Source organism: Cryptomeria japonica, chromosome 1 (genome assembly GCF_030272615.1).
Source record: "Cryptomeria japonica chromosome 1, Sugi_1.0, whole genome shotgun sequence".
Classification (NCBI taxonomy): Eukaryota; Viridiplantae; Streptophyta; class Pinopsida; order Cupressales; family Cupressaceae; genus Cryptomeria; species Cryptomeria japonica.
In genome coordinates, this window is record NC_081405.1 from 630,662,944 (window position 1) to 630,673,605 (window position 10,662).

At 35.5% G+C, this 10,662-nt stretch overlaps 1 protein-coding gene across 1 annotated transcript; it reads left to right on the forward strand.

The window, feature by feature from the left end:
* The first annotated feature begins 1,052 nt into the window (after positions 1-1,052).
* LOC131042473 (probable galactinol--sucrose galactosyltransferase 1) lies at positions 1,053-7,826 on the forward strand. Its single transcript, XM_059220257.1, has 14 exons — positions 1,053-1,454; positions 2,775-3,010; positions 3,140-3,230; positions 3,325-3,373; positions 3,569-3,660; positions 3,839-3,946; positions 4,036-4,170; positions 4,302-4,712; positions 4,828-4,969; positions 5,066-5,133; positions 5,339-5,473; positions 5,658-5,875; positions 5,978-6,066; positions 7,278-7,826. The coding sequence occupies exons 1-14, from the start codon at positions 1,264-1,266 to the stop codon at positions 7,560-7,562; spliced, it is 2,250 nt and encodes a 749-aa protein (XP_059076240.1). The 5' UTR covers positions 1,053-1,263; the 3' UTR covers positions 7,563-7,826.
* Positions 7,827-10,662: the final 2,836 nt, after the last annotated feature.

Consider the following 10,662-nt stretch of genomic DNA (forward strand, 5'->3'; position numbering starts at 1 on the left):
CGAAAATGGGCTCAAATTAGAGCTAGATTGAACTATATTTAAAATAGACTAAGGTACTAATTTATTTTTCTAACACTTGAGATACAATATTAAATAGGAGTACATCTCTTCCATCCATAACCATAATTTACCTCAAGCATGCCCTGATAAGATAGAATAAACTTTCTATGATCATTTCAACAAGCTCTTCATTGATGATTAATCAATAATCCTCTCATTTACATTTTGTAGGAAATTTTTGCGAAATTTATTACTAGGAAGACAGATAAGGACTATAGTAAATATATTGAACAACAACTTTCTAGATATATTGACTTTTCTTTGGCTTGGCTAGCCATTGAGAAGAGTCTAGGTGTTGATGACCTACCTACTAAGTTCTTTAAGGCTCTTTGGGCTTTGATCTATGGAGACTTATATCATGTTTATTAAAAGACAATATGTCATGACTTCCTATGGTCATCGATCAACCATGGTTTGGACAAGATTATTCCTAAATGTATGTTTCAAAGACACTGTGATCGATCACCCGTCCCTTACAAATCAAAGTCAAATATGGTACTCATCATCGACACTAACAACTCTAAAATCACAAATACTTAGTTTAACAAATACTATACCAACTACTCAAACATGCTAAACTATGGAATCCAACAAATAGCCTATACAAGAATGCCTATAAAGATTTTATTTCATTCCAATCCATTGAAACTAAAACAAAAACACACAAATCCCCAAACTAGGGTTGTTCTTGTTCTTGTAGTTGTGGGTCCCCCACCCACCTAACTTACACTACCTCTATTTGTGAAAACAACGTCCCTCAAAGTGGTAAGCACGTCGTGTTAAAATTACTCACGTGCGAACACAGCTTTCAACAAACAAAACAAAATCTAATCCTCTTAAAACACCGTCTTAACCGCAGTTAAATACGTCCACCGATTTTTACCTTAAAATTTCTGAACCTCTTTAACTGCGGTTAGGAAATAGTCGCTTTCTTGTCCAATGCGTCAGTCTTATTTAGAGTGCAGATACTTCACGTGACGTGGATCCATTTTTAGTTTCACTCTCTTTCTATCTCTTCACTCTATAAAAATACCCACCTGAGCAAAGATTAAATTTGTCTTGCAAATATGTGATTTGCTCTGCAAGGCCAGAGTCATAAATTTATTTCAACAAACACAGAAAATTCTGTGTTTTGTGTATGTTAATCTACTAGAAGTTGTCTGCCTTTCTTTTTTGCATCTGATTTTCCAGTTTTCTGTCAAGATGACGGTAACTCCTGGTATTTCTGTGGAGGATGGAAATTTAATGGTAATGGGAGAATGCATCCTATCTAATGTTCATGAGAATATCACGGTGATCCCTGCATCAGGGGTTGGGATGGTGAATGGTGCTTTCTTGGGTGCCACGTCGGACTTCAGCAAGAGCCACCATGTTTTCCCAATTGGCCAGCTTGAGTAAGTTTTCATTGCCATTGGTTTTGTTGAAAATATGTAATTCATATGAATGATATTTTATGGATGTGTTTTGAAGTTGAGATGGCTAATGGTGAATCTTTCGATCCGTGAATTGTTTTGGTTGATAAACACTGTTTGTTTTCAAGTTAGTTATGGAATGGTTTACTTTCTACCAACTTTTCACTGTTATAAGGGTTGGTTGTTTCCTGAGAATGGTGTCTTAGACCAAAATCTGGGTTCCGCCATGTTTCTGTTTTATTATTTGTGTGAGATAGAAATGAATTTTTTCTTCATAAACTGGTAATATTCTGGAAAAAAGTTTCAAATTTAACAAGTATTTGTATTATAACCCTACAAGTCCATGTTTAAACGCCTCTTCGAGGTCTTCAATTTTTTTTCTTTATTTTTTACTATAATGCTATCAAATTTATACAATCCATACGAATATTATTTGTAGTTTCTAAATTCGATTGTATATGAAATTTTTAATAATCAATGTTTCAGAACTCTGTGTGATCCAATACATTGATGGTTAAACATTTCATACTCAATCAAATTCAGAGACTACTATAACTTGAATTTGCTTTTTATTTTGCTTGTTTTGGTAGACACTGAAGCATTCTCTTCACATCCATACCAATGGTGCTCTGCTGATTTTGTGATAATGGGCTTTACAGCTCATTTTCACATAGTTGTAGCTGAATGCAACAATTCATAATGCATAATCCCGATCGTGGATTACCAAGTATGACCCCCCATAAGGGAAGCAACGATCCCTTATGCATATATCTGAGCATGGATTACCAAATATGACTCCTTATAAAGATGGATCATCAAGTGCGACTCAAAACTTTAATGATCTGATACTCTTTTACTACAATAAGTGTAGCGAGTTCTCAAAACTGAGAGAATTTCCAATTACGTTATTCAAAAATCTATATCTTGGGAATGTCACCATGTTTGGTCAGAGGGGCTCTCATATTTGTGAGTGCCCTGTTCCACTATTTCTCTGACTTATACTATAAAGTTTTTCAGTGCTTTGAGTCTTTTCATGTGAGATGTAGATGACACCAAGATAAAATGAGCGGCAACTCAGTGTTGCTTTTTAAGATTGCAGGGGGTATAAACTTGTTACATGTGAAAATGAGAAAAAAAAAATAACAATATACAAAAACAGAAAATTTGTGGTGTTTTCTTCCCAACAGTATGGACTAATTTGTAGCTACAATTTAGAGAATACTTGTTATTTTGAAACATTTCTTTGTTGTCCAAAATTCTAAGATGAATGTAAGAAATTTACTGTTATGTCTACATTTGCAGAGGCCTTCGTTTTATGGGTTTGTTCCGGTTCAAGCTTTGGTGGATGACACAGAGAATGGGCACATGCGGGAAAGATGTTCCATTTGAGACTCAGTTTTTGATAGTTGAGGGTAATGGGGGATCACCATTGAGCACGGATACCATCTATGTTGTTTTCTTGCCACTTTTGGAAGGAGCTTTCAGAGCAGTTTTGCAAGGAAATGAGAACAACGAACTCGAATTCTCTTTGGAAAGTGGTAAATGTCAGAAGTTTAGGAAAAAAAAAAATCATAAATGCAGCATTTACAGCAATTGTTTTCTAGGAGCAATGTTAGTTGCTAGTTTCTAACTTTTATTGATTTCATACTAAACCTAAAAAATTTCAGGAGACCCTGCTATCGAAACAACCCATGGAGTTCATTCAGTTTTTGTTGGGGCTGGAACTGATCCATATGAAGTGATTACAAGTGCAGTAAAGTAAATGCCCAAACTATATCTTTTATTTGTCCTATTCCTTTGTCTTGTATTATATATCAACATGACAAAATTACATCAATTATGTATACTGCAGGGCTGTGGAGAGACGTTCACAAACTTTTTGTCATCGTGAGAGAAAAAGGGTAATGTCGTTTGAAATTCTTGGGTTCTTTCAGAATGATGCCTGAATGTATCATTTTTTACTTTTTTGTGAGTGCATTTGTAGCTTACAGATTTTTAATTAGTGATGAAGTATATTTGTTTATTTTTTTGTTTCTCTGTTATTTCATTCGTCTTTTCTTCTCTGTAATCTTATTCTTGAAATGTTTGGCTTGCAGTTGCCTGACATGCTAAACTGGTTTGGGTGGTGTACATGGGATGCATTTTATACAGACGTCACAGCTGAGGGTGTAAAACAAGGCCTGGAAAGGTACATTGTCTGTAAAACCTATCATGCTACACACACTTCTTTCTCACTTTCTCAAGTATTGTGTAATTCTCAGGTTATTCTTTGCAATAATAATTTATTGTCACTGATCAACATTGTATATTACCCCTTCCAAATTCCCTTCGTTTATGGATTGATAATGTTTCTGTTGTCATGACAGCCTAGAGAAAGGAGGTACACCTCCAAGGTTTCTGCTGATTGATGATGGCTGGCAATCAGTTGATATGGACCAGAATGCCAAGCCTAATGACTTTGTACATTCAGCGAAGTAGGTATCAGTAGCTATCACTATTTTTTTAAAAACCTTGAAGGTGAATTTTGATTGAAATCTAAGGATTCTGTTTTCTATTAATTCAGTTTTGCAAATCGTCTGACAAATATCAAGGAAAATTATAAGTTCCAGAAGGATGGAAAGAAGGGTGAAAGACAAGAAGATCCTACTTTGGGCCTTAAACACATTGTTTCAGAAGCAAAAAAGAATCATAATTTGAAGTAAGCTTTTTACCATGGTTTTAGTAGTAATATGCCTTGTTGATTCTGTACTTATCTATGTGTAAACTGTGAATTCAAATGGTGGATATGTGTATCTATTCATACATCTTATGTTTGTCTTAATTGGCCAGGTATGTTTATGTTTGGCATGCTCTTACTGGTTATTGGGGAGGAGTTAAGCATGATGTTGCTGGGATGGAACATTACAATCCAAAGTTGTCCTTCCCTATTCAATCTTATGGGGTTAGTCAGAACCAGCCCGATGAGGCCTTAGATAGCATACAAATGAATGGACTGGGTTTAGTTAATCCAAAAAATGCCTTTCAGTTTTATAACGATCTTCACTCATATCTAGCAAATGCCGGCATTAATGGTGTCAAAGTAGATGTCCAAAATATTATCGAGACATTAGGTGCAGGTCATGGTGGTCGTGTAAAGTTGGCAAGTCAATACCATCAAGCATTAGAGGCTTCCATTGCTCGTAATTTTCCTGATAATGGCATCATTGCTTGTATGAGTCACAATACTGATGGCCTTTACAGGTAATTTAATAGAATATGAATATATTTTGCTCGGCTAAATTAGTAAGGTTGATTCTTGAACAATTTTGAACTTCTATATTAAAATTGTATCTGATTATTTAAACCGATTTTATAGCTCAAAGCAAACAGCAGTTATACGAGCGTCTGATGACTTCTGGCCAAGGGATCCTGCATCACATACCATTCATATTGCCTCTGTTGCTTACAACAGTGTTTTCTTGGGAGAATTTATGCAGCCAGATTGGGATATGTTTCATGTAAATATGCCATGGGGTTTTTACTTTTAATACATTAAATTCTCATCTTATACTTCAAAAGAAGGCAAAGTAGCTAATGGGAATTTTAATTGGCAGTCTCTTCATCCAATGGCTGAATACCATGCCGCTGCACGAGCTGTTGGGGGATGCTCAATATATGTCAGGTAACTTATTGATTGCCCTTGGTAAACAAATGGAGTAAGAACTTTAATTTACACATTCTGTGTAGCCCATGGGACATTGATAGGATATAGGATGTCAAATGAGATTTCTTCTTGTATGCTTTGGTCATCTCCTCTGTTTATACGCAATTTTATCTTAGCTATTTTGCTAATTGGATTAATCCCCATCTTGGTTTGCTATTGACAGTGACAAGCCTGGCCTCCATGACTTTAATTTGTTAAAGAAACTCGTTCTTCCAGATGGATCAGTATTGCGAGCACAGCTTCCCGGAAGGCCTACAAAAGATTGTTTGTTTTCAGATCCAGCGCGTGATGGGAAGAAGTGAGCCTGAATCCAACTTATCTCTTTATCAAGTTGCTTTTTTTATTTTATCTAACCATGTACTATAGATTCGATCAGTCTGTTTTTATGTTCTTGTGATCAGGTGCCTCTGAGTAATTATTGTTTGCATCTTTTTTAGTACATTCAGATTTAATGTATTCTTTTGCATGTGGTTTCCTTGCAGCTTACTTAAAATCTGGAATTTGAACAAGCACACTGGAGTTCTTGGTGTCTTCAATTGTCAAGGTGCTGGGTGGTGTAGGGTTGACAAAAAAAATACGATTCACGACTCTGACCCAGAAACTATTACATCTAGCATTCGTCCAAATGATGTGGATTATTTGCCAAAGATTGCAGATGAGAATTGGAATGGTGAATCTGTCGTATATTCCCACAAAGGAGGTAGGATATCCTTGTGAAAAAATGCAATACTCTCGCCTAAATTTGTTATATTTTTGTTAGGTCTTATAGCAAGCTTAAATATACATTGTTGACATGTTGTAGGGGAGCTTGTTCGCCTTCCCAGAGGAGCTGCTATGCCGATCACTCTTGAATCCCGAGAATATGAAGTTTTTGCTGTGGTTCCTATTAAGGTTTGTTTGTCATTATTTTATCCATTGATACTTACTTTACTACATTGATTTCAAAAATGCAAAAAATATAAAATAAAATAGTAGTAAGTCTGCATTAGGCTTTTTTATGCCCTTCTTAATTAAGGGTTAGTTTACACTGCATCTTGTAAAGGTTGAACCTTTATGCAGTTGGGACTTGATTTATATTGGAATTTTTTTGCCTCCTTGGAGTCAAAATATCTGTTAAGAATTCCTGTTGGGCAATATTTCGATTTGGCCTTATCATGAGGTCTCCCCTGTCGTTTCCTTCTTGATTGTAAATAGATCTCTAGAGAAATTTTCTCTACCTTTTTCTTGTGGGAAACAAGTCACTGCATGTGTTGTAAGTTTTTGTGGAAGTTCACTGCATGTTTTGTAAGTTTTACCGGGGGAGACTGCCATGTAATTTACATATGATTTCATTTTAGGTTATAATTGTTTACTGTCATGTCCTCTTTTTTAATAGGACATGTTTTTTCGGAAATGGCAATCCAGTCATTAGGATGTATCATGGCATCGATGGGTTAGATGTTACACTGAAGTTTTGACTTCTCATCAATGAGGATCATTTACAGTCTTTTTAGGTTATAATTGTTTACTATCATGTTCTCTTTGTTAATAGCACACATATTTTTGGAAATGACAATCCAGCCATCAGGATGCACCATGGCATTGGTGTCTAGATGCTACATTGAAGTTTTGACTTCTCATCAATGAGCATCATTTACAGTCTATTCACTGTACCATCGCCTTTAAATGAATTTAACAACAGTCCTCATTGATGAGAAGTCAAATGTTCAGTTATGCAACTCCCAGCCATAAATGCTATGGTGCATGCTGATAGCTGGATAGCTGTTTCCCATTTTCTCAACGTGTATTCTAATTTTTAGGAGTTCAGGTGCTTGTCCTGGGAGTAATGGTGGCTTATCATTTTGCTTTTGTCATGCCTAAATCTTCCAATTTTGATATTTATTGACCTTACCTGTTAACCACCAATAATATCTTCAACCAAATTTGTCTTGGTAAAGGAATGGTTGTAAGTTGTAACCCTGTTCACTCAAGGCTTTGCTATCTGCGGTTAATATCCACCAACAATATATAGACTTCCAAACATTGATATTTAATTGCAACATGTCTGTTTTCTATCGAGTTTGATTATTTCAACTAAAGCTTCCTTATTTGATTAACTGCAGGAGTTAGCCAATGGCATCACTTTTGCTCCTATTGGGCTCATTAAAATGTTCAACTCTGGAGGTGCCATTAGTGCATATGTGTGTGATCCTACTACCACAACGGTAAGTTTGAAGGTCCGAGGATGTGGAGTATTTGGGTTCTATTGTTCCGTGAAGCCAAAGACAATTGGTGTGGATTCCACAGAAACAGAATTCAGCTATCAAGATGAATCTGGTTTGGCTACTTTCACATTGAGAGTACCAGACAAAGATATGTACCTATGGGACATAAGAATTGAGGTCTAGGTAGACTATTTCTTTTATGAATTATATATCATAATGTAGACCATTAGGGTTTTTTGATCTTATATTGGACAAGAGGGATCTCCTTATCTGCTTCCCTTTACAACATATGGAAGATTTGATTGGGAAGCAGTTTTAGTTAAGTTGGAAATCCCAAGACAGATCAAATTACTAGATACCTGATTTCATGTATTTTTATCTTTGGCACCTTCGTAACAAGATTTATAGCATGGTTGTTTGGCATTCAGCTCAAAAATGCCATTTCAAGTATGGGCGTCATAATTAGTTTTCCTATGAGTAGTCTTAGAAATTTATTTAGCAAACGCATAACTGATATGTGCCTATGTTGATGGTAAATTTTGATCTCACATGATTTATAATTTGATGGAGTGGGACCTGCGAGTTGTGTTCAATTTGTCAAGGAGAGGAATTCTAACAAGGGTTGGTCTGGAGAGAGTTTCATGTGACATATTTAGATGCAAACTAGAACACATTTTGGTTTCCATGAGCAAAGGGTGAGTGGACCATCACCCTTTTAAACACCAATTAGATTATGGGAGTTCTATTATATGAAGGGTCCTTACCCTTGATGATCCTTGAGACAAGTGGGAGACAAAGTTTAGGTTGCATATATAGCAGTTACTCACATAGATGTCAGATTTAAACAAGGGATGGATTTGTGTCTACTTGAGGGTACAACCATTTTGATCATTTATAAAACTTTGATTGGGATTATTGCTAGTAGGTTGTTGTGGCAAGGACTCTTATCTTATATAATTGGGTGGAATATGGTTACACTATGTTTGGGAAGTTAACATATTATCACATACCTTCTAAGATTTTTGCCATATTGCATGTTTGGTGGCTCACACCATCAAAACCACCATTCCTTTGTCATGGGTTGGATGTTAGAGGAATGGGTTGGATGTTAGACCAAATTATTCTTTTCTAGAGGACACCTATGGTAGATATGAAAGCATCTCAATCAACTAGATGGAACAAGCTGAAAAGGAAAGTCCCCCAACACTACTAAGCCAAAACTAACTCAAATTAACAGGATTGGATGTTAGAGAAAATTATTCTTTTCTAAAGGGGGACATCTATTGTAGATATGAGAGCACCTCAATCAACTAGATGGAACAAGTTGAAAAGGAAAGTCCCCCAACACTACTAATGCCAAAACCAACTCAAAGTTAAACTTTAATACTAATGAAGAGATTTCACAATTAATCCTATAATGAAATATGTCACAAGTATTTGATTTATATGAATTGCAATAGCATTATGACATACCATGAGGGAGACCTTGGGAAAATCCCTTGCAAAAAACTCTCGAAAAAATATTTATAGCACAATTGGCTTTAGACTTTTACTTGAGCTCAACATTCTCAATCAAGGAGGAAATAATGCAAAACATGATATTCAATTGTAGTGAACAACCTTTGTTGCATATCTCATGAGATTAGTTCAATAAAAAATGAGATTCACGGATCCCATTTTATGCTCTTTAGAATCACTTAAAGAACTACTTGATCTTTAGGCGCTCACACCAAGTTTCAATTGTAATGAGCATGTACAAATTGTTTTTTAGCGTTTGTCCCAAAGCTTCTATTTATAAGCAAGAGAGACAAGCAAAGGAAAACTTATTGTTTCCTCCCACCATTATTTAATGTCCCAAGCACCAATAATCAATACATATAATGCACCCAAGTGCATTGTTGGGATTAGTTAGGATCAAAATGCAAAATATAACCTTCTACAAGGGAAACCAAATTAACACAAATAACAATATATATCATAGACAATGAAGGTGTATGTAATGTAAAAACTAACCTTGCATTTATTGGCAAGGATGATGAAGTGAGAAGGTGGGAGACACCGACTAACTACTCCTCAAAATATGCAAAAGTTTTCATGACCACTTGACAAATGTGAGCAAGTGGTAAGTGTTATACAATAGGTGTTAAATAAAGTGGGGACATATGTCAACCACGAGGTGAAACAAATCTCTTTAAGGCCCTAAGTGGAGACTTAAGCAATGTGAATAGGCCAACTTAGAAAGTGATCGCTAATTAGTTATGTAATGACCTTATTTACACTAACGCCCCACTTAAGTGCAACTTAGGGAGTGATGTAAACAATCATGATGATGGGTCTTGACTACTAGGCATGTTACTTACCCATGTCTAATGTAATCTTTCATAAAATAAAGAAAGAAAGAAAAACTTATGGGAATAAACTTTCCTCTAAAAGAGAGAATACAAAAATCCCCTCCATCCCCCATAGGAGAGAAAAGAGAGGCTATATAGCCCCCTAATGATGGAGCCTTCAATGCCATATGTTTACTATCCAAACTCCACATGAAATCTTGTTGCAAAGAATTGTTGGATGCTTTGTATGAAGCATCTCTAAACTCTTTGCAAAAACTATCGAAAAGAAGATTGATGTCCTCAATAATGTTTTCCAAATCTACAATGCTGGAAAACAAGTATCAATATTTTATTGCAAGGGATTGTTGGATGCTATCTGTGAATGTAATGTCCCCAATTTGGAATTAACCTATTTGTGCCCAAAATTAACAATTCCAATGATATAATTTATTCTTAATAAAAACATACTAAATAAAAGTCATTTAATAATTAATTACTTAAGAAATAATGAACAAATATACGGATTAGTAAACAAGTATATTATGTGGAATGCTAAACCTTATGGCTATCTATCTACCCCATAGCTAATCATAGTTTAATTTGGTAGGAAAACTCGAAATGACGTTAGTAAGTTGCTTAGCCCAACTAAGTCTGAGAGCGCGTAGCATCCAACTATGACAACTCGCCCCTCGACCCACAAGTGGTAGGAACATCCAACTATAACCAGTTCCATCCTTTTGTGTGGTCTACTTAATTTGGGGGAACTGGTAAACTGCATCTCCCTAGCTCATTTCCTCCAGCTTACATTTGATTAATTATGGGATAGATATATACATATATATGATCTATTTACTTGAAGATATATAGTCTAAGTATTCATCCTATTAAAAACAATGTCTATGGATGTACATAGAAAGATTGATGCATAACATGCTTAGTTCTCATACCAATCA

What these genes read in the sequence shown, in the direction of transcription:
- LOC131042473 (XM_059220257.1), top strand. Translation starts at nt 1,264, where the DNA reads ATGACGGTAACTCCTGGTATTTCTGTGGAGGATGGAAATTTAATGGTA. An exon ending in CCAGCGCGTGATGGGAAGAA is followed by an intron (nt 5,474 to 5,657) that starts GTGAGCCTGAAT and finishes GTTTCCTTGCAG; the next exon opens with CTTACTTAAAATCTGGAATT. An exon ending in CGTATATTCCCACAAAGGAG is followed by an intron (nt 5,876 to 5,977) that starts GTAGGATATCCT and finishes GACATGTTGTAG; the next exon opens with GGGAGCTTGTTCGCCTTCCC.